The sequence below is a fragment of the Mesoplodon mirus genome, assembly GCF_964341445.2.
Source record: "Mesoplodon mirus genome assembly, chromosome: 5".
Lineage (NCBI taxonomy): Eukaryota > Metazoa > Chordata > Mammalia > Artiodactyla > Ziphiidae > Mesoplodon > Mesoplodon mirus.
The window spans coordinates 185523939-185546693 of record NC_138980.1 but is presented as its reverse complement, the minus strand read 5'-3'; the positions used below and the strand labels follow the sequence as shown (position 1 = coordinate 185546693).

The following is a 22755-nucleotide window of genomic DNA, read 5'->3' as shown; positions in this document are numbered from 1 at the left end:
CGCAGGAACACCCAGGGCACTGCTGGGGCTTGTTCTGATTGTTTGCTCCTTGGGCCGCAACAATATTGTCCGAAAGGGCTGCGGCTGATGGAAGAGGACTTGCAAGGCGCAGAGGAAGGGACCCAGGACTTCAGAAGGAGTCTGAGCACCAAGGCCGGCCTGGCTGAGCGGAGGGAGGGCGAGCTGGCCAGGCAGGCCCTCGGGTCCGAGTTCTGCGAGACGCTAAGAGCCCCAGCCCAGTGCCTCCCAGGGTGTGCACGCGTTGCCCGGTCCTTGCTGCGGACATTCGCTGCAAGGTGGGCGCCCCCCCACCAGGCTCTCCTAGACCTCTGAGGGGTTTATTTATTGTACCAGATGGGCCACGAGGACACGTGACCTGTCCTGTTTACCGGCTCAGTTATAAAAGTCCACTTACTGTCCAAGATCCCAGAACGATTGCTGCAGCACAGCCGCACCTGCACTCTCACTAGCGCCCTAGAATTCCTGCCGTTAGGGCGCCAGGGCTAGACTCCTCGGGAGCACAGAACCCAAGAGGCCAGGGCAGGCCGGGAACTCTCGGCCCGAGGTCCCTGGCCCATGGGTCCCACACCAGGCGGACCGTCTCATGGCCTCTCCAGCCCTGATGCCCACGGTCGAGTCCGGCCCGCAGTTTCCACCGCGAGCACAGGGTCTTCCTCTCACTCTGGCCTCTGGCTCACCCTGGTCCTCGCTTTGGGTGACCTGGTCAGCAGGCAGAGCGTGACCTGAGTTTACTCAGGGTGCTGGCTCAGGCCGCCCAGGCCACCTTGGCCATGACCATCCTTCACTGCACTGACTGGTGCCCTCCTGTGCCGGGCAGGTGAGCAGGCAGACGCTGCGGTACAGTCAGTGCCTAGAGCACCTGGACCCAGAGCTGGTCACCAAGGATCTGAAGCGCTGTCGCCGGGAGGCCGTGCAGAGCTTCCCCAGGGCGAGTGTGGTGGTGGTGAGCTCCGGCGGCCAGTGGGCGCTGCCACGGGGCCAAACCTTGTGGCTGCAGAGCCGGCAGACCCGACGCCACTGGCAAGAGGCCCTTGGAGAGGCAGCCCCGGGCCCCGGCACCCTGCCTCTGGGCTGGAGCCCCCTAAAGCACGAGCTTGCCCAGGGACCTGAGGGGCAGCCCCTTGAGCCTTCCTGGACCCCTCCCGCTGACCCCGAGGGCTGAGCTGGGGAGTGGGCCCGACTGCTGCCCAGCCTCACCGGACAAGCTGCTGTGTGTGGGCAGGAGGGTGAGCACCTGCGCCCAGGTGTGCATGCACAGGACAGCAGCTGCACCTGCTCCCCGCCCACCCCAGGAAGCACCCCCTGAAGAAAATTAGGACGAAAGCACAAAGCTTCACGATTCCTCAGCTTGACAGTGGCCCCAGAGACTCCCTCTGGCTGGGCCACACTGGGGTCTTTATCAAAGGCCTGGAGGTGACCGGCACCACCGTGGCCTCAGAGAAGCAGCCCCCGCTGAGGCCACGTGCCGAGAGCCCTCGGCTCCCTCGGAACCGGAGTCTGTCCTCTCCCTCCAAGATCCACCCCTCCGAGGAGGACGGGAAGGGGCGAGCTGGAAGGTGAGGCAGATGCCCTCAACCTGTGGGCCTAGGGGTCAGTGGGATCTAGAAACCCAAAGCCGTGAAGTGCCTTTCCACAGTGTGGGAAACCCACGGACGCCCCTCTGGGCCTTCCCCGTCAGGGACAGGCTGAAGCACTCACATCTGATTTTTTTTTTTTTTTTGCGGTACGCAGGCCTCTCACTGTTGTGGCCTCTCCCGTTGCGGAGCACAGGTTCAGGACGCGCAGGCTCCGCGGCCATGGCTCACGGGCCCAGCCGCTCCGCGGCATGTGGGATCCTCCCGGACCGGGGCACGAACCTGTGTCCCCTGCATCGGCAGGCGGACTCTCAACCACTGCGCCACCAGGGAAGCCCTCACATCTGATTTTAAACAGGACATTAGTGATCTCCCTGTGCTCAGAACAGAATCTCTGAAAGCCGCCTCCTTTTTCAGGGCGTGTAGTGACCTAGCACAACCGCTCTGATGGTTAAACAACCAACTCTAGTTGTTTAGAGCTCATTTCTAGAAAATTACAATAAGCAAATCAAGCCCACAACGTGAAGAAATTACTTTAAAAATTGCTTTTAAAAAAAAGTCTCTAAGTATTGAGGTAAGAGGTGTGTGCCCGTTTATCTGTTGCCCAAATGAAGATGTCCGTTTAGTTTGTTAAATCTTTAGGAAGATGTTTGCAAAAAGAGACTTCTTGTTAACTGTCTGGATAAAAAGTGATCAAGGACCCCGCCCACCCCAGTGACAGTCCGTGACGCCAGCCTGGCCTCACAGCCTCTGGGTTGTTTGTCCCTGTTTGCAGTGAGCCCTGGCTGGAGGGGGCGTCCCCTGGTTTCCTTTGCTCGTTGGATGGGTCCACGTGTGCTTCCTCCAGAGAGCGGCTCGAATCTGAACTGAGACGGTTACAAAATGCTCTTCTGAACCAACCTTCAACCGCCTTGTTAAAGGTGGACCTTGTGGGGTGCGGGCAGGCCGCAGGGGGAGCTGCAGGTCTGTGGACGGCCTTCCAGCTCATTTTGAAGGTGTCGGGGCAGCAGAAGGCAGGGGTAGGCGTGGTCCATTCACCGGGAGCTGCCTGGCTACCCAGAGTGCACGTCCTGGGTCCGGGAGGGAGCAGGTTGGCGAAGTTGTCCTGCCTTTGCCGCTGGGGATGGGTCCCCCTCCCGCCATTCACGGGCCTCAGACCCACCAAGCCCAGGCCTGGCGATGGGGACCCCGCACACAACCTCAAGGGAGCGAGTCCTCCCAGATGCCGGGGCCAGGGCGGGAGTTTTGCACGGACCGGCCCGTCTTCCCGGAAACCCAGCTGTCTGGAGGGAGCTCCTGCCGCTTGGCCAGCAGTCATTTCCCCAGAAGTTTCCATCTTTTATGAGTCAATTTCCATTTACTTGGTCCAGATGCCCAGACCATGCTAGCGTGTATTTTTTTTCTGGATGTTGAAGAACACTTGTTTTCGGTGAGTGTCTATAGGAGGTGACTCAGCGGCCGTGCGTGGGTGTGACAAGGGCACCTCGCGTGACAGCAACTGCGTTTGTCAGCACTGCCGCGGCCGAGGGCTCCAGGCCCCTGACCAGCAGAAGGCGCCGTCTTCCCAGAAACAAGAAGCACCTGTAAAATCCGTGCTGCAGGCGTGAGAGGGGCCGTCCAGGGTCTGCTGCAAACAGGATGAACTCAACAGCATTCTGACCATGGTGTATTTCCTATCATTAGCTGCTTTTCTTCCAATTAAAAAAAAAAAAGTAAAGACAGATAATGGCAGGAAAAACTCTACCAACCCCCACTGGTGTCATTAGGATGGAGTAGTTTCAGAAGGTGGCTGGTGGGATGCTCTCAAATAGGGAAGAAACGCGTAGTGTGCGTGGGGACCTCCAGCCCAGACAGGGCCCTCCGACAACTGTCCATCTCCGCACCATGCTGGCCCCCAGGCCTACTCTCCGTCCTCTGCTGCAGCGGCTTCTCTGCGTCTGGGTCAGAGGTCACTGAGTAAAGCTGACTTTTCAGGAACACCTAGTGGTAGGTTAGCAGCCCGTGTGCGCCAGAAACCGGTTTTCCTGCAAATCCCCAGCACAGCCTTCCTGGCAGAGGGCTCCCTGCTGCGGGCGTGCGAATCTTCTTCCTGCCAGAGCTGCCCCCTAGAGACGGTGCTAGAATCAAACCGTCTGGATTCAGGGTTGAAGTTAGGGAGCCTGCGAATCTCTCCTTTTCAGTTTCCCAAGGGATCTCTCTTCTGAAAAGGCCGTGATCGGCAGCGTGAAAACGTCGATGCAACAGCTTTCCTTCTGCTGTGACCTCGCTGCGCTCCCCTCCATCAGAGGGGTGACTCCAGTACCGGTGAGAGGACAGCTCAGGTGGGAAGCGTCTCGAACTTACTCATCCCCACAGACGGGAAACCACGGGAGACAGTGCTTTTGTGCGTCTCCCGTCTGTGTATACCACGTTCATTACTCTGGAGTTTCAGTCTCTTGTTTCTTCCGAGGCAGGACTAACGCTGACGAAGTGCCTCCTGAGGCTGGCGGCCGCGAGGCCTGAGCGACCCCTCGGCTCTCTGTCTTTCAGCAGCACGTGACGGCCGAGATGATCTCCACGGAGAGGCAGGATGTTAGGTCCTTAGGCTATGTCATCGACAACTATTTTCCAGAAATGGAGAGGACGGACCTGCCCCAGGACCTCCGGGGGAAGCGCAGCGTCATTTTCGGGAACTGGGAGATGCTCTATGCCTTCCACCGCGGGCACCTCCTCCGGGGGCTGGAGCGATGCCGGCAGCGCCCCTGGGCCGTGGGCCACGTGTTCCTGAGATATGTGAGTCCCCAGCCCACTGTGTGGACGAGGTGAGGCCAGCCCCACTCGTGCTGGGAGCGGCCCACGTTTCAGGCGAGTGGGTCCCTTGTGTCCGGGTCAGGAGATACGTCCCTGCCAGTTATGACCTGGCTCTGGACACTTGGGCCTCGGGGTCAGCAGACGGCACCCTGGTCGAGAGCCCCTTGGCACTGGGGTTGCACCTGTGTCATCACACCTAATCTGTCCACAACCCACCCCTCACAGCTAGCCGGCCCACAGCAGCTTCCAAAACCGGTGTGCTCCCTGCACATAGGAAGCCCACCTGGTCCCCGTCACGGTCCTCCTGCGAGCCTGCCCAGCTCCACTTCCAGAGGGGCGCCAGGCCCTCCTGACCAGCTCTGAGAGCCGCATGGATGTACAGATCATTCCGAGGAGACCTGAGGTTCTGATAAGTCTCTTCTCAACCGTGAATATTGAGTCTTTATAAAATTCTTAATTTACTCTGAAAAGAAAGTTCTTTCAACAAGTAGTTAGTTACCAAACACAGTTTTGGGCACTGGGGCAGCGTCTGTGCTGGAGACAGGTGACACTTCTGCTTCAGCATTGTTAAATATGAATTACTGTGACAAAACACCGGTGCTGAAGCACATCCCACATGTTGTGTCTTTTCAACTATTTCTTAAAAAATGCTTTTAGCCATCATGTGCAACTTCCATGTTGTTTTATGTTGACAGTAATCTTGAGAATTTTAAATGTTTAGACAAACTTGGTTCTTGACTGTTAATGAATATTTCAAACCCTCCCTCGGGCCCACCCTCTGAGCACCCGCTCTTGCCTCTTCCCCGAAAACTGGTATTTTGAGACTGAGTCTAGGGCTCCCACCACATCCGGGGAGCTGAGTGCCCGCTCCCAACTGTGGCGAGACCCTGCGGAGCTGGGTGGCTTCTGACCCCAGCCCTCCCTTCGCAGGAGGAGCAGCTTAGCAGGCACCTGCTCTACAGCAAGAACAAGCCCGGGCGGACGCCCTGCTCTGCAGCCACGGCAACGCCTTCTTCAAGGTCGTCCCCCCACCCTCGAGCCTTGCCGCCCAGCCTGGCCCGGGCTGACCCTCTAGCCCGGCCTTGCAGGACAAGCAGCGGGAGCTGGGCGACAAGACGTACCTGGCCTCCTACCTGCTGAAGCCCGTGCAGCGCGTGGGCAAGTACACACTGCTGCTCCGGCCCCGGTCCACGAGGCTGGCGGCTGCCCCGCCCGTGAGCAGGCGCTGGGCGAGCTGAGGGCCGCCAAGGACGTGGTGCACTTCCAGCTGCGCCACGGCAACGACCTGCTGGCCCTGGACGCCGTCCGCGGCTGCGACGTGAGTGCCTCGGACCCTGGTGGGTAGGACAGGCCTCCGGGGAGGCACCCACACCTGGGAGGACCCTCCAGACCCCCGCCCAGAGGGAAGGGAACGCCCGGGAGAGGCTGCTGGGGCGGGAGCCACGGGAGGAGAGGCAGGCGGGCTCTCAATGCTAAACGTCGGTGTTTGGGGCTACTCCGAAATAGCTGGATATGGGAAAAGCTGAGCTTGGCCTTGGGCTGTGGGCCTGAGCCTACCGATTCGCCCCCGCTGGGGGCCGCGGTGGGGCCAGCGCCCAGGGCCAGGAGGAAGAGCGGACCTCCCGGTCAGGCATGACCGCCCCAAATTCCCTGTCCCAAGTGAAGACGCGGGCGCCTTGTTAGAGCAGCGTTAGTAAGAGTTCCAAGATGACAGATCCGCCCCAGGCGGCCATGCGCAAACCCGAAGGCCCCCGAGCCCTCTGGCCAGTGAGCTCAGTCCAGCGATTTGGGACAGCCCAGGCGTCACCCAGGACAGGGCCGTCCACGGGAGGGAGGGGGGCGCCTCCCATGAAGGGGCGGCCTGGCTGGGTGCAGTTGACCCTCACGCAGCCGTCGCCCTGGCTCGTGGAGGCTTCGTTACAGGGGCACGAGGTCAGGGCTAGGATCAGGTCATGCCCCGTCCCCCTGAGAGAGGCCGGCCTGCCTGCAGGTGGATCTGAAGGAACAGGGGCGGCTGAAATGCCAGGACGAGTTTCTCGTTTGCTGCAGAGGGAAGAAGCACCTGAGGTGTGTGTTCCTGTTTGAAGACCTCATCCTGTTCAGCAAGACCCAGAAGGTGGACGGAGGCCACGATGTGTACGCGTCAAGGAGTCCTTCAAGGTACCGCGTCAGACAGGGCGCTGGGGGCCGGAGGGAACGCCCGGTTGTTAGTGCGGCTCTTCGGCTGAATTTTGGAGCCTGGGGCCTCCAGAAGCTGCAAGGAGCCATGTGTCCTTCGTGTTCCACGTGCCAGTCCAGGGGCTAGAAAACAAATGTCTCCTCGTCGGTGACTCCATTTCAGGTTTGGGTGAAGGTGGGCAGAGCACAGAGGTGGCCTTCCCCTGGGTGGTCTCAGGGCCTAACCCCTCCCCCTAGACAGGCCCTGGGGGTGAAGTCTCCCGGGAGAGGTCCCACCGCAACCCCTTCCCTGCCAGCGAGCTCATCGGAGGGGGTCCTGTGATGACGTGCCAGGGAGCCCTTCTGGGGGGGGCACTGAGCCCTCACAAGGGAGCCAGTGTGGATGGCGGGGGTGGGGGTGAGGGGGAACGGGGATGCAGGGGCGACGGGCCCCCAGCCCAGCCTCGTCCACACCACTCGGTGTCTGGGTGAGAGGACCCCCAGCACGGAGGCACTGGGGTCAAGCATCAGCCAGAGAGGTCAGTTGTCCAAAGGGCAGGATCTGAGGTCCCTCGCGGTGCTTGTGGCTGCAGATGGCACAGATCGGGATGACGGTGAACGTCAGGGACAGTGGCTTGAGGTTTGAGATCTGGTTCCGCAGGCGGCGGAAATTCCAGGACACCTACGTTCTCCAGGCGAGCTTCGCGGAGATCAAGACCGCCTGGACGGACGTGACAGGGAAGATCCTGTGGCGGCGGGCTCTGCGGACCGAGGTGGGCAGAGTGGCTGGAGGGCGCTTGGCATGCAGGGCCAGCTCGGGGTGGGCTTGGGCTGGGCTTGGGCTGGGCTCAGGGCTCGTGGTCGGTCCGAGGGGCCCCTTAGCACCATCCATCAGCACACGAACACTTACTTCTCCTTAAAACAACAAGCAAGACCCCGGCCCCCATGCTCCAAGAGAGGTCTCAGCCCCAGCTCCCAGATGCCGTCAGACCCGTGGCGTCAGCTTTCTGCCCCGCCCTGTGGTCAAGGCCCCTGGCCTCCTGGCTGCTGCGCCGATGGCCAGCCTGTGGTCTCCCCACAGGTAAGACCCCCCACCTCGTTCCCTCCTCCTTCATGTCTGCCCCCAGTCCCTCCTCTCCCCTGGGTTCGTCATTGGGACACCTCTGTCTACTTCAGAGTGGTAGTTCATCCAGCTGGCTGCCACACATGTCATCTTCATCGCAACCCCTCCAAGCTGGCCGTCCTTCCGGCGGCTCTGACCATCCCGCTAGGCCTGAGAAACCCTAATATGCTAACACCCTGACATCCAAACACGACCACTTGGCACTCGGAGGCTACCACCCTGGCCAGGGCCCTGACCTGTCACCAGAGATGCCCCACGGCCTCTTCATTGCCACGTCCTTCTTAGTGTGGACCCCCCATGCACACAGACACAGGCACACAGGCATGCACAGACATGCCCACAGACACACAGACACACATGTACACACATGTGCAGAGACACGCACAGACATACGTGCACACGCACGCAGCAGCCTTGCTCGGGGCGCCCGGTGGCTCTTCATTCTCCTTGGAGTCAGTCCGCCCTCATGAGGGGCAGCAAGTCCCCAAGGCCTGGTGTCCCCTCCCTCTGGGCCCCCCAGCTGTAATCACCATTCTCTCTTTGCTTGGTTTACCGAGCATTCATTCGTGCTCAGGCTCTCACCCTGTGCTTGGATCCCCTCTCAGTTTCAAGCGTGGCAGATACCCGTCAGTTTGTCTTTCCTGGAGCCATGCCCTGCCTGGAGGCCTCTGTCCCACTCCAAGGTGGATGTCCCTTCATCCGCAGACGGAGACCCGCCCCTCCCCGGTTGCACACCCAGTTTCTATGGTCCCACGTCTTCCTTTTTCCTGGTTCACCCCCTTGGGCTCCCTGAGAGAGGCCGGAACGGGCACCTCAGCATGTCCAGTCCCCCAGAGACACTTAGGGTGGAATTAAACCCAGGGAGCTGCTTAGAAAACTCCCCCACACGCTCCTATTTTAGAATTCAGGACACAGGAGATGGTGTCCACGGGGACAGGCAGCAAGCCGTTCATGGACATCAAGCCCAGCAACGCGGCCATAAGCGACCGGGCCGTCAGTTACACCGGGAAGGGAAGAGGTTAGCGGCCACAGCCCCGGCTCCCGCTCGGCCCCGCCAACTCAGACCCAGGCGCTGCGGTGCGCCGGGCCCCACGGGCCAACACGTCGGGATGGACGGGTGGCAGCCCCATGAGGCCCGATGTGACCGCGGGGGAAGGAACCTAGTAGTTTTCTGGCTGGCCATCTTGCTCTTGAATCTAGGCTGCACCTCTACAGCAGAGACCAAAAGCCTTGTTTTCTGTCCCCGTCCAGAGACACAGACCCGAGCGTCCAGAGCTGTGCCCTCCTGTGACCACACCGCCCCCCTCAAGAGACCGCACTCCACCCTCTCAGACAGCAGCACATCCTCCTCCAGCAGCCGGTCCTCCTCCCCCGGGGGCCGCTGCCCCCGCACGCGCCCACAAGCCCCGCCTGCTCCCCCTGTCCGTGCGGTGTGCACACCTGCATGGAGGAGCTCGAGCTGAACCAGGAGGCGGGCCGGCCTTCCCTGCGTGAGTGCGTGAGCGCGTAGCGAGCGCGTAGCGCGTGGTGAGTGCGTAGTGCGTGGTGAGTGCGTAGGACGTGCGTAGTGCGTGAGTGCGTAGTGCGTGAGTGCGTAGTGCGTGAGTGCGTAGCGCGTGGTGAGCGCGTGCTTGGGGCGGTGCACGTGCTCATCGTTTCCCCGATTTCGTACCCTGCCAAAGGTTTCCAAACAGATTAGAAATTTTCATTTACTTAAAAAAAAATTTCCGCTTCCACTCAAGACAAGGGGACAGGGAACAAGTTTAAAACAAGCAAAAAGAGAAACCAGACAAAACAAGTGCCTTCCGAATCCCAAAATGCGCCACTGTCACCGTGAAGTCACCACTGAGGTGGTCCCCACCCACCGCAGAGGTGCCTCTGCGCGAAGTGCTGGGTGTGAGCTGCTCAGAACAGGCAGCGGCCATGGGGAGCACGCACCGTCGCCTGCCCAGAGCGACCGCGCTCTCCTGGACACGTCCCTCAGGCTCCAGGACCGCGGGTGGCTCCCATCTGGGCTGCGGCAGCCTCTGGTCAGCCCCGGATCTGGAGGTGGGACTTCTCCCGGCAGGAAGACCAGGCAGAAGGGTCTGTGTCGGAGGGCTCAGGTCTGCCATCCCCAGCACGGCCCGGAGAAGCCACCCGCCAGCCACATTCGAGGTTGTGGCTGCACCCTGGCAGGGGCCCCACCCTGAGGAGTGACCCCATGGGCCTGGACTCTGCGGCCGCGACTCTGGGGTGGCACAGGACAGGCCCCTGGGAGCGCGCCTCCCGTGCCGTCCTGTCCCGCTTTCTGTCAAAGCCGCGTGGCCCTTATTGCCGCATTTTGTGCTGTCCCCCGCTTGGGCTCACTCTTACCGCCCAGGGTGAGGCTTCCTGCTGGGGGAGGGGTCGACCTCCCTCCCGGCCTTCCCCTTGCGGCTGCACTGGGCCTCCCGATTTCAGAAAAGCAAAGTCACAGACCTCTTGTTCATGAGCATAAGTGGTGTCTGACCTCCAGCAGTGCCGTCCTCCTGCTTTAGCCCGGCATCACGGGTCATCTGGTTATAAATCTGTACCTTGTAAATCATTCTCGTTGTGCAAGCCTCAGGGCCAGAGTGCCTGGCACAGTAGGCCTGAGGGGCAGCCGGCCAGGCCGGAGGACGGTCCTCACTGGCTTCTCTCTGCAGACCAGGAATTGCGAGTCTTCCCACCGCTCGTCAGGGGACAGCGGCCCCAGCCTTGCGGGCCATCCCTGATGCTCGCGGAGCTGTCCTCTGACGAGGACTGTCAGTGTGTCTCCCTGGCCCCTCCCGGGAGGGCTCACAGCAGCAGCCTGACAGGGACCAGTTCATCACGACTGTGAGTACCCTTCCTCTAAGCCCCCACGAGAGAGGCCCAGGTGCTGGGTGGGGGGCTCAGTACCCTCCCAAGAGGTGCTGGGCCGCCGGTGACCACACAGAGCCCTCTTTTGGGCCATCCTGTGTGTGAATCAACCCTACACGCACACTCCGGCACCCAGCGGGATGCCTGTGAAACCAGAGGCCTGGCTCCGTCTCCAGCGATTCTGAGTCACTTAGAGAGATTTGCAGGCCTCCTGAAGCATCACCTGGACTTTGCCTGCCATGCGGAGGCTGCACCTGTGCCATCCAGCATGTGCTGGTTGCAGGCTCGGCAGAGCCCCGACTCCAGGCGGGCCTTGTTAGAGCCCCTGCAGTCCTGGGTGAAGGAGGGCTACTGGTTCGCCAAGGAGGTTTCTGAACCCAGCCCCAGATGGACCAGGGTCAGGGGCTCTGCCCTCCCTGGGACGCTTGCTCGGCCCCCAGTCCCGCCTTCTGACGGGATCGCGTCCTGGGCAAGACGCAGTATTTCCCTGCATTGATGCAGACGTGTGTTTCTACTTTCAGGGGTGTCAGGAGAGCCATGACACCTAACCCCGCAAGTAGGGAGCACAGGAGACCCCAGAAACCCTGGACGCACACACAGAGACATCATCCCCTGAAAAGGAGAAACTGGGGACCAATCCGACAGGAAGCCACTCGTCACCAGCCGGTTCAGTGCATTCACCCACACGGGGTTGTAAAGGTCTCCTCTCTGCAAGCATGTCCCAGGTTCTGGGGCGATGCCGCCGGCCCCCTCCTGGGCAGCACCAGAAGGGGAGGTCCGATTTTAAGTGTGTGCTGAGCCAGAGTCCTTGGTGCTCACGCCCTGGGTCACTCACAGTGACCTGATCCCTTTGCCAGGACAAAACCCCTCACGTCTTGGGCGTCTGGACGGTGGTTTGACTGGCAGGCCACACACTCCACCGTGATCCCTGAGGCGCTGGGCATGCTGCCACCACCCAGGCTGCCCGACCGTGTCTCCACCTTGTCCTGATGCCTCCAGAGCGCGGGTGCACCGCGGACGTTAACGGCACGCCGGGAGGGGGCGGCGGGCCAGGCCTGGCTGCTCCCCCATCCCCCGACTCCTCGGACGCCCAGGGACGCCGGCTGAGGCTGCAGCCGCCACGCTGCGCACTCACTCGCCCAGGCCTGTGGGTGTCAGCCTTAGAGGACGCGCTCGTTTCCGGGGCCCGGTCCCTGGCCTTGCCGGGCCCCAATTGCTTCTTCAGAAGATGCACGTCCCGAGTCCGAGAGCACCTTGGGGGAGGAGGGGACCTGAGCAAGAGAGGTCCTTTTGGCAGCTGCGATGCATCTGGGTGAGATGTGGCCCCTCAGGGAGAACCCCCTTCAGAGCAGGGGAGCCTCGCCCCTGACGTGTGCAAGCAGGTCACGAGGTCCGGGAAGGAGACACTCAAGCCAAGGCTCCTGACCACCTCCTCTGCCAGGCGCGGGGCCACCAGTCAGCACACCCCTCGGGGCCTGGGCATCACGTCACGGGCCCCCCGCTGTCCTGCCTACAAAGACGCCCCGTGATGCCCTGGACGCTCCCACACTCCTAGGCTGCAAGAGGCCCGGGTAGGAGCACGTGGACCCCCGAGCAGAGTCCCACAATGGACGTGGGGCGTCTCAGAGCAGGGGCCCCTCTGGGAGCGTGTTCCCCTGCCTTCGAGGCGATGCAGGCCATGGACGGCAGTCTCCAGGTGCAGCCCCTACGGGGTGCGTCCTGGACGCAGGGGGAGCTTTCCTGAGTTTCGCTGGAATCTCGGTTTCGTTTTTTTTCAACAAGCCGTGTGTGGCCAGCGGCACTCGAGTTGGGCTCCACCTGTGAGTCTGGGACCAGGGTCCCTGCGTCCCAGGTGGACCCCAGGTGGCGGGGGCGCAGCAGCTGGGCCGGAAGCTCTGATCCAGCCTGTGCTGGGAGGGTCCTGTCGTGTGGATGGGGCCCTGAGAGGGCCCCCCTCACACACGAGAGGAGGGCCTGGGTAGATGCAGAACTCAGAGCACTTCCTGCCACAGGTGCTCCCCCCAGACCCCGTCCTGGGGCAGCGGCGACCTCAGGTGCCATCCACCCAGAACAGGAGCAGGTGGCTGGGGCACGGCCCTTGCCTTTGTGATCTGCCGGCTGCTGTAAACTCTCTTCCTTTTTACTCTGTTTCAGGGCTGACTGTTGCAGACTTTAGGAACATAAATAAATGGGACATTTTTTTCTACCACATGGTCGTGCTTCTTCTACGGGGTTCTGCTGTGTCAGGGACGTCACCAACAAGCCTCCCCTAGGGAGCGCAGCCCCTGCGACTTTGAGGGGGCAGGGCGTGGGCAGCAGAGCGCCCTCTGGGGTCTGCCTCGTGCACGTCCTTGCCTCCCATGGGGGTGAGGGCAGGGGGAGGTCCCCGCCGTCTCCGCTCACACCTGGCCTGCCTGACAACGCTGGGGCCCCCGGAGCACGATGCCGCCCCCTTCCTAGGGGAGGCACTGCTGAGGCTCTGAGGGAACAGCAAGCAGGACTGTCCCTGACGGAGGGTCCCACCTGAGTGTACGGTTGGGGGGTCCGGCCCGTGTGGGTCCCCATGAGCGGCACCTGCACCCCCTGCACCCACGTCCATATCCACAGCCCTACACACAGCCCAGCATGTCCACTGGCCCCTGACTCTTTCTCCCTCCTAGTGCCTTTGTCTGCCTCTCCCCTCCTCCCTCTCTTGATCTCTGTCTTTGTGGGTCTCTGTCTCTCTGTCTTTCCCTATCTTACTGTCTCGGTCTCTCTCTCTGTCCCACTGAGGTCCCTCCCAGACCAGCACTTGTCCGGGTAGCCTGTCAAGCTAAGTGCTCCAGCCCTGCCCGAGATGATGGTGATATGGGGGTGGGGGGGAGGTCAAGTCATTCAGTGATGATCTAACACCCGTCAGAGCTGGCGCTGGAGCTGGAGGGAGGAAGAGTTTTTCTCTGTCCGTCTTGGGTTCTCTTCTGGGGCTTTGTAACAAAGAACAGAGTCATGAGAGAAAAGCACGCAGATTTACTGAATATAAGCTTTTTTTTTTTTTTTTTTTTTTTTTTTTTTTTGCGGTACGCGGGCCTCTCACTGCCGTGGCCTCTCCCGTTGCGGAGCACAGGCTCCGGATGCGCAGGCTCAGCGGCCATGGCTCACGGGCCCAGCCGCTCTGCGGCATGTGGGATCCTCCCAGACCGGGGCACGAACCCATGTCCCCTGCATCGGCAGGCGGACTCGCAACCACTGCGCCACCAGGGAAGCCCCTGAATATAAGCTTTTGATGACATGGGAGCCCTCATAAGGAAACGAAGACCCCAGTGGCCTAAGTGTTTCTGGACTAAGTTGAACGAGGAGGTGACTGATTGTGGGAAAGTAACTGCAACACACAGGACAGTAACTTTGACAATGAACTATCCTGACCTCTCCGGTGAAGAGAATGTCTCCCCTCCCAGTTCAGGGAGGGGGGTTTGCCCGGAGTTCCATCTCTGTTCAGGAAGAAAGGGGGGCGGGTCCAAGCGTCCTTAGCTCAAAATACTCCTTCTGCCAAAGCGGCGTGGTCTGGGGCACATCTCTGCCACCCTCCAGAGCAAGGAACCAGACACCACGTCACCTGCAGCCCCGCCCACTGCGTGGGTCCTGGGGCTCAGCCCAGGGAGGCCTGCAGCTGGAGGGCGCCAAGCTCCCTCCCATGGACGGTGGGGAAGCCTCGGCCGCGGTCCTCAGTGACGATAAAGGAAGGGGGGTGCCAAGCAGCGTGCCAGTGCCTCATGGGGCCTTTATTTATCTTCTCTTAAAGTCAGGAAACAGTTATCAGAGGTGCCACCCCATGCCCACTGCCGCGTCCCTAACTCTGGACGCGGGGCAAAGGGAGGGACTCGGCTCTCAGGGGTCCAAGAAAAGTTTTGTTAGTTCCTCGGACTGTGGGACGGCCCAGGGTTGGGGCAGACCCACGCCATGGAGGGGGTGAGGTACCCCCAGGACAGGCCACCCCTGCAGTGGACACGGCGGTAATTCCAGGGGCCCAGCCCCCTCCCCCTAGCCAAGCAGTCAGGCAGCTCTGCTTTCCCCAGCTGAGCGCCAGCAGGACAAGCCAGCCACCACCAGACGCCTCCACGGCCAAAGCCAAACAGGCACCCAGGACGAAAATAGCCGTCAGATGACCAGAGGGCTGGCTCACCACAGTCCAGGGCAAGCTGCTCACAGCAGCTGCAACTAAAAATAGGCGAGAAGGGGCCGCGTCTTTGGGAGAAGCACAGGGGAGAGCTCTGTCCTGGCTCCAGCCGCTGCAGGTGGGCATGATGCAGTCACTACGCTTCATTTCTGCTGAGGCCTTGGCATCCCACCCCCAGGTGGCCCGGCAGAGCCTGGACGGGGTGGCCCACAACCTCTACCCGCTGCTCTTCAAAGCCAGCTACTTGCTGGAGCAGGCGGAGGTGATCCGCGCTCTGCTGGAGCGCTGGCCGCTGGAGGAGTTCCGGCTGGGCGCTCTGCTGGGCCCCAGCGCAGACCACCCCGGGGACCTGCGGGACCGGGCCTGCAGGGCCTGCCTGGAGGCCTGCGTGCGCGGCCTCGCGGACCACACGCTCTGGGGCGGGGGCCGGCGGCGTCTGCGGGTGGCCGACCTCACGGGCATCCGAGACGTGCAGGTGCAGGGCTGTCCCTGTGGGAGGGCGCTGGGCAGGTGGGGCCGCACCAAGCTGCTGGCCAGGACCTGCTGCGAGCTGCAGGCGGAGCCCCGTGCGGCCCGGCGCCCCGTAGAGGTCCTCGCTGATATCTTCGTCACTGGGGGCAACTTCGACTTGGTGGTGCGGGCCCTGGGGCCGGAGGGTCCCGCCCCACTGCGCGTGCACTGCCTCTCCTTCCGGGCCGACAGCCTGGGCCCCGGGCAGCTGCTGCACGTGCTGCGTCTGGCGGGGCCGGGCGAGCTGCGCCGGCTCGAGGTGGTGCACAACGTGCGTCTGCACGCCGGCCACGTGCAGCAGCTGCTGGCCCAGCTGGGCTTCCCCCGGCTGGTGTCGCTCACCCTGCCCGCCAAGGCCTTCGACGCGCCCCCTACCAGCACCCCCGCCCCTGACGGCGAGGACGCCCTGCTCACCTCCATCGCCCGGGAGCTCAGCCGGATGACGCACCTCACCGAGTTGAGCGTGGCTTTCTCCACGCTGACCGGGAAGCTCCAGAAACTGCTCGGGTGAGTCTAGGGTGACCAGAAGGAGGGCGGTGGGGGGAGGGCATCTGCCCACAGCCCCTCAGCCCAGGTCAGGGTGACTCGGGGCCCTGGCTGAGGACGCACTAGCGGACTGTAAAACAGACCTGGTTACTTACAAGGCCACAAGCCCCCGTCCCCTCGCTTTTTGCCCAGCCCAGAGCAGCCGGAGGGGACAGACGGAGGGGGAGGTGGCCCGGCTGGGGCTGGTGTCGGGTGCAACCTGGGAGCACCAGAACCCAAAGGAGACTGCCTCCAGTTCGTAAGAAAAAGAGAAGAGTCCTCATTAGCAAGCAAACAACATAGAAGTAACTCCATTACATTGTATTAATTACCTGTCATTGTAACAAATTACCCCAGTGCTGGGGCTTACGAGGGCAAGACAGGAGCCCGGTGGGGGCAGCTGTGGTCTCCCCTGAAGGCTTGTCGGGGCGGGAGAGCGGAGTGACCCACATGCACGCTCATTCTCACGGCTGTCGGCAGGCGGCCTCGGCTGCTCAGCCCGTGGGCCCCTCCACAGGCTGCGGATCAGAGGGCCAGAGTCCCTCCGGAGGGACGCCCACCTCCCGTAACCTCCCCTGGAGAGCACTGCGCTGATGCTTCGGCACACTGCGTGGTGAGGGCCCGCCACTGGGCCAGGGGAGGCACCAATGAGGGTCGCAATACCCAAGGGCCATTGGGCCACCTTGGCGGCCACCAGCTGTGAATATACTCATGAAAGTTTATGGAAAATCAGACTTCTCATTCCTTCTCATTTCTCAGTGAGTGGGTGTAAGGGTGTCTTTTCTGGCTTAGGGAGTCCGTGGCTTACAGGAATTTCTCTTCTATACAGAGGAAACCCAGAAGTAGCTGGCTGCAGCTGGCCAGGGCCCACACTGCCTCTCCTCCCCTGGGGGGCCCCGGGGATCCCGTCGCCGTCCCCCATCCCTGCTCCCCACGCCCCCCAGGAACCCAGTCGCCCAATTCGGGAAGGGGTGGTCCTCGAGCCCACACACAAATACGACCCTGCCATGTGGTGGCCCCCTGGGACCCTCAGGACAGGACTGCGTTTGGCTGGCCTGGGTCCTCAGCCGGAGGTGCCTGTGCTCTGGGGAAACGTGTTCCACAAGCCAGACGACACGTCACAAGCCTGCAGGGCTATCTTGTTAGCTCGGCCCTGACATCGCCTGTCACACTCTGACCTGTTCTGCACGCTCGGTCTTCAGTCAGCTGGTTGCTGAGAGCCTGTCCAAGGCCCCAGAAGGTCCAGGCGTGGAGTGTGTCAGGCCTAAGTGGGAGGGAGATGGGTGAGTGGTCAGGGAAGGCTAGGTCCCAAGGTGGCCTTTGAGCGGAGACCAGGCACAGTGAGCCAGCGGAGGGCCCGGAGAGAGTGTGCGAGGCAGGAACCCCGCAGGTGAAGGGCCGGAGCTGGGGGTGTGGCAGGGCTGTAGGCAGGGGTGGGGCGGGGCGGGGCTGCCCGGAGCTGGGGGTGTGGCAGGGCCGTAGGCAGGGGTGGGGCGGGGAGGGGCGGGGCTGCCCGGAGCTGGGGGTGTGGCAGGGCCGTAGGCAGGGGTGGGGCGGGGCGGGGCTGCCCGGAGCTGGGGGTGTGGCAGGGCCGTAGGCAGGGATGGGGCGGGGAGGGGCGGGGCTGCCCGGAGCTGGGGGTGTGGCAGGGCCGTAGGCAGGGGTGGAGCGGGACTGGGCAGCGCGGGGCTGCCCGGAGCTGGGGGTGTGGCAGGGCCGTAGGCAGGGGTGGGTCGGGGTGGGTCGGGGTGGGGCGGGGCTGGGGCAGCGGGGACGGGGGCTGTGGTTCTGGGCAGGTGAAGAAGGGAGCAGGGAGAGGAGGAGAAGGACGGAAGAGTCAGGCTAAGCCCTGGAGGCGCTGAGCAGGGCAGTGGGTGATCAGCTTCATATTACAGGGCTCACTCTGACTTCCCTGGCCCACACAGCAGACCCAGATGGAGGGGCAGGGAGAGTGGCAGACAGAGCAGACACGCCAAGACCACCCAGGTTTGGTGATTCCCTGGGAGGACTCACTGCTAAGATTTATTACAGCAGACGGACACGGGGCAGAATCTGCCAAGGGAAAGGGCTTGTGGGGAGGGGTTTGGGGAGACGGGGCACGAGTCCAGGGTCCTGTCGCAGTGGAGCCAGCGCGGACTGTGATGGCACATGGGAGGTGCCGCCCACTGGGGAGTGCATGCGAGACCCAGGCCAGGGGTTTTCCTGGGGGCTGGTTGGGTGGGCGCCTCAGCCTGGCATGTGCCGAGATTCCAGACCCCAGAGGAGGCAGGTGTCAGCAGGGACCACGTTGCTTATGCAGACAGCTCAGGCCAGGGACCCCTTATGAGCTGAGTGAGGGACCCTCCCCAAACCCAAGCTCCCAGACGTGGTTCGCAGTCCTCTGACCCTTGTCCACACAGGAGGCCCCCCAAGGGGTTGCGAGCAGTGCAGGTGGGGAGAGGGTCCCTCATGGATGGATGTGGGCGTGAGAGATGGAGGTGGAAACACGCCCCACAGCTCAGGGCCCGAGCCACAGCCTCCTCAGAGCCGGGCGAGGAGGCACAGAGCCCGCTGCGGGGTGGACTGTGCAGGCGGCGGGTGGGCCCGCGACGCTCAGCGCCCAAAGTACAGGTGCAGGAGGTGGTGGGAGCAGCAGCCTCAGCAGGCGAATAGAGAGCGGAGCCCCCCCACACCGGCACTCAGTGCCCAGCCAGGTGACCCCAGACCCAGGCCCAGGATCCCGGAGGGCTGCTGTGGGTCTGTTCCCGACTCCGAGAACTGCTGGGCAGGGAGCCACCGACTGTGCGTTTCCGCATGGCCGCCGCCTACACACCTACAGGAGAGCACGAAGGGTCTCTGAGGTCCCAGGCAGTGCTGAGGGTGGACTGGACGCTCCAGGGGCCCTTCCGGCCCTGAAATCCTGTGGGCTCAGGCTCTTCTTGCACAGCCAAGCCAGTGTTTCATTTCCTGCCAATTCACAGGCAACTCACTGCCCCCTCAGCAAGCTGTGAACACACAGCGCCTTGTTGACAAAACAGATTGATCACTTTAATTGCTGAGGACAAAGGCCAGGCCTGTCTTTGGGTGAAGTTAAGTCTTCACGGCTTGTGGAAGTAAATGAAGGTCGCGCTGTTCTGATTACGCTTTACTTACCTGCACTGAAACCTGAATTTCATATAATTCTCACGTATCACACAATATTCTTCTTCTTTTGACTTGTTCGACTACTTAAAAAGGTAAGACCCATTTCAGCTCTCAGGCTGAATGCAATCAAGGGAGGGTGTGTGGCCCCCAGAGCGCCTGCCGGGCCTGCTCTCACCGCGCTGTTTCCTGCCCTGCCCGCAGCCCCCTCCGGACTCCGCTGAGAGTGCTGGACCTGGGCAACTGCGCCCTGAACCACGCGGACATGGCCTTCTTGGCGAACTGCACCCACGCCGCCCACCTGGAGGTGCTGGACCTCAGCGGGCACTGCCTGGTGGACCTGTTCCCCTCGACCTTCTTCCGGCTGCTGGGCCAGGCCGCCCCGACGCTGAGGGCCCTGACCCTGGAGGAGTGCGGCCTCGCGGACCGGCACGTGGGCGCGCTGAGCCTGGCCCTGGGCCCCTGCCGCCGGCTGCGGGAGCTCCGCTTCCTGGGGAACCCAATGTCGGCCCGCGCGCTCCGGCGCCTCTTCGTGGCGCTCTGTGGGCTCCCCCGGCTGCAGAGCGTGGAGTTCCCGGTGCCCAGGGACTGCTACCCCGAGGGCAGCGCCTACCCCCAGGACGAGCTGGCCATGTCCAAATTCGACCAGCAGAAATACAGCGCGATCGCAGAGGACCTGCGCGCGGTGCTGCTGCGGGCCGGCCGCGACGACATCCGGGTCTCCACGCCCCTCTTCGGAAGCTTCGACCCGGACATTGAAGAAACGAGCAATGAACTCGGCACGCTCTTGCTGCAAGCCTTCAAAACTGCTCTGGAAAACTTCTCCAGAGCGCTGAGGCAGATGGAGTAGGCCCTGGACTGTACGAGGCGGGTCCCGGCGGCGGCGGCCGGGGCTGAGCCTCCGCCCCCGCCACCACCGAGGCATCTCCGAGTGGCAGCTGCACGCGCATCCCTTAGGCGCTCCGGGAGCGACGACCCTGCCTCCCAGGAGCTGTGACGGAGCACAGCGCCCAGCACGGCGGTGGCGCCAGAGAAGCAGCCCGCGGCGGGCGGCCGTCCTGGTCCGCAGGGAGCAGGGCGGGGGGCGGGGCGGCTGGACGACCGGCCGGCGTGAGCGGGGGAGGAAGTGGGAGGACACCTCCCGGGGCACAGCGATGAAAGCGACCAGCTGAGGAGAGAGTAAAACCGAGGGCAGGCCGCATCCCTTGCCGCAGCGGCTGGGTCCGGGGGTGCAGGGAGCCGGCCCGGCGCCCTCCCGTCGCGGGTGTGCGGCGCGGCCCTGTCTGGATGTTTACAAACTCCCGTCCAGCGAGGACATGGGCTCTGGTAGTTGACGGCTCTGCCCCTGCCCTCGGGCCACTGGGCGGCAGGCGTGCGCTCTGCTGGCGCCAGGCTGAGCCCCGGGCTCCGGCGGCCTCTGGCTCTGAGGGCACGACCGCGGTGCCCCGCCCACCGCCGCCCCCACTCCCACCTCCACCGACTCTAGGCCTGGCGGGCGGGGGCTCCTGCTGCGGGGAGGGCGGGAAGGCTCCTCCGGGAAGCTGAGTCCTGGTGCTTGAGGAGCGGCTAATGCCAACGTCTGGACTTGGTTTCTGCTGAGATCTGATTTGCGCAGTGCTGAGTATTAGGGTAATTAAATATGAATAAAGTGTGGCTTATTCAGATGTGGTTTTCTTTCTTTTTAAATCTAATGGACGAAAAAACTGTCTTGCATTATTTTGTTTCCCAGATGTTCATGAAACTGAGTATGCCTTTTATATATATATATAAATTTGTTTATTTATTTGGCTGCGTTGGGTCTTCGTCGCTGCGCGCGGGCTTTCTCTAGTTGCGGCGAGTGGGGGCTACTGTTCATTGCAGTGCGCGGGCTTCTCATCGCGGCGCTTCTTGCGGAGCACGGGCTCTAGGCGCGCGGGGTTCAGTAGTTGTGGGACGTGGGCTCAGTAGTTGTGGCGCACAGGCTATAGAGCGCAGGCTCAGTAGTTGCGGCGCACAGGCTTAGTTGCTCTGTGGCATGTGGAATCTTCCCGGACCAGGGCTCGAACCCGTGTCCCCTGCATTGGCAGGCGGATTCTTAACCACTGCACCACCAGGGAAGTCCCTGGGCATGTCTTCATATGCTTGTTGCCCACTTGTATTACTTTTTTAAAATAATTTCATTTATTTACAAAAACAAAAACAGTTCACCCACTTCTCCCTTCCCCCCACAGACAGCCCCCCCCGCCCCACCTCTAGTTCTAATCTGTTCTCTGCATCTATTAACTTGGAGATATATATTCCACATATGAGTGAGATCATAGGGTATTTGTCTGTCTCTGACTTAATTTCACTTAGCATAATGCTCTCCAGGTCCATCCATGTTGTCACAAATGGCAGAATTTCATTCTTTTTATGGCTGAATAGTATATTCCATTGTATACATATACCACATCTTCTTTATCCATTCATCTACTGATGGGCACTTAGGTTGCCCATATCTTGGCTATTGTAAATAATGCTGCAATAAACATGGGAGGGCAGATATCTTTTTGAATTAGTGTTTTCATTTTTTTCAGATAAACACCCAGAATTGCTGAACCATATGGTAGTTCTAATTTTGATTTTCTAATTTGATTTTGGTGGCTGCACCAACTTACATTCCCACCAACAGTGTACAAAGTTTCCCTTTTCTTCACTTCCTTGCCAACACTTATCTCTTGTCTTTTTGATAATAGCCATTCTGACAGGTGTGAAGTGATATCTCATTGTGGATTTGATTTGCATTTCTCTGACGATTAATGATGTTGAGCATCTTTTCATGTCTCTTCAGAGATTCTGCCCACTTCCTAATTGAATTTTTTATTTTTTTGCAGTTGAGTTGTATGAGTTCTTTATATATTTTGGATACTAGCCCCTTATCAGATATATGACTTGCAAGTATTTTCTCTCATTCTGTAATTTGCCTTTTTTTGTTTTATGACTTTGTTTGCCATGCAGAATCTTTTCAGTTTGATGTAGTCCCACTTGTTTATTTTTGCTTTTGTTGCTTTTGCTTTTGGTGTCAGATTTTTAAAAAATCATTGCCAAGACTGACGTCAGGGAGTTTACCACCTATGTTTTCTTCTAGGCCTTAATGTTCAAGTCTTTAATCCATTTTGAGTTTTTTTTTTTTTTTTTTTTTTTTTGCGGTACGCGGGCCTCTCACTGTTGTGGCCTCTCCTGTTGCAGAGCACAGGCTCTGGATGCGCAGGCTCAGTGGCCATGGCTCACGGGCCCAGCTACTCCGTGGCATGTGGGATCCTCCCAGACCAGGGCACGAACCCGTGTCCCCTGCATCGGCAGGCGGACTCTCAACCACTGCGCCACCAGGGAAGCCCCATTTTTGAGTTAATTTTTTATGTGTGTTGTAAGATAGTGGTCCGGTTCCATCCTTTTGCACGTGGCTGTCCAGTTTTTCTAGTACCATTTATAGACGAGAGGGTCCTTTCCCCATGGTATATTCTTGGCTCCTTTGCCGTAAATTAATTAACCATCTATGCATGGATTTATTTCTGGGTTCTCTATTCTGTTCCATTGATCTATGTGTCTGTTTTTATGCCAGTACCATAATGTTTTAATGACTACTGCTTTGTAATATAGTTTGAAATCAGGGAATGTGATGCCTCCAGCTTTGTTCTTCTTTCTCAAGATTGCTTTGGCCATTCAGGGTCTTTTATGGTTCCATACAAATTTTAGGATTTTTTTGTTCTATTTTTGTGAAATATGCCATTAGAATTCTGATAGGGATTGCATTGACTCTGTATATTTGGGTAGGATGGACATTTTCGCAATATTAATTCTAACAATCCATGAGCATGGAATGTCTTTCCATTTATTTGTCTTCTTCAGTTTGTTTCATTAACGTCTTGTACTTTTCAACATACAGGTCTTTCACCTCCTTG

At 60.5% G+C, this 22755-nt stretch overlaps 2 protein-coding genes across 2 annotated transcripts in view; both read left to right on the top strand.

The window, feature by feature from the left end:
* PLEKHG4B (pleckstrin homology and RhoGEF domain containing G4B) overlaps positions 1 to 9128 on the top strand; it is a gene marked incomplete at both ends in the record, with an annotated part of 52641 nt that extends 43513 nt beyond the window's left edge. The window contains 18 exon segments of the mRNA XM_082623325.1: positions 77 to 261; positions 839 to 1041; positions 1314 to 1577; positions 2371 to 2614; positions 3494 to 3725; positions 4099 to 4367; positions 4611 to 4741; positions 5348 to 5358; positions 5361 to 5404; positions 5474 to 5567; positions 5570 to 5703; positions 6376 to 6523; positions 6526 to 6545; positions 7136 to 7315; positions 7571 to 7623; positions 7719 to 7813; positions 8567 to 8683; positions 8917 to 9128. Of these exon segments, the coding sequence (XP_082479451.1) occupies positions 77 to 261; positions 839 to 1041; positions 1314 to 1577; positions 2371 to 2614; positions 3494 to 3725; positions 4099 to 4367; positions 4611 to 4741; positions 5348 to 5358; positions 5361 to 5404; positions 5474 to 5567; positions 5570 to 5703; positions 6376 to 6523; positions 6526 to 6545; positions 7136 to 7315; positions 7571 to 7623; positions 7719 to 7813; positions 8567 to 8683; positions 8917 to 9128 (2636 nt within the window).
* A 5679-nt stretch (positions 9129 to 14807) lies between these two features.
* Positions 14808 to 19685, top strand: LRRC14B (leucine rich repeat containing 14B; the record flags this gene model as incomplete). The annotated part of the gene is made up of 2 exons (XM_082621706.1): positions 14808 to 15697; positions 19040 to 19685. 2 exons carry the CDS (start codon positions 14808 to 14810, stop codon positions 19683 to 19685), a joined length of 1536 nt encoding a protein of 511 aa, XP_082477832.1.
* Between the last annotated feature and the right edge of the window lie 3070 nt (positions 19686 to 22755).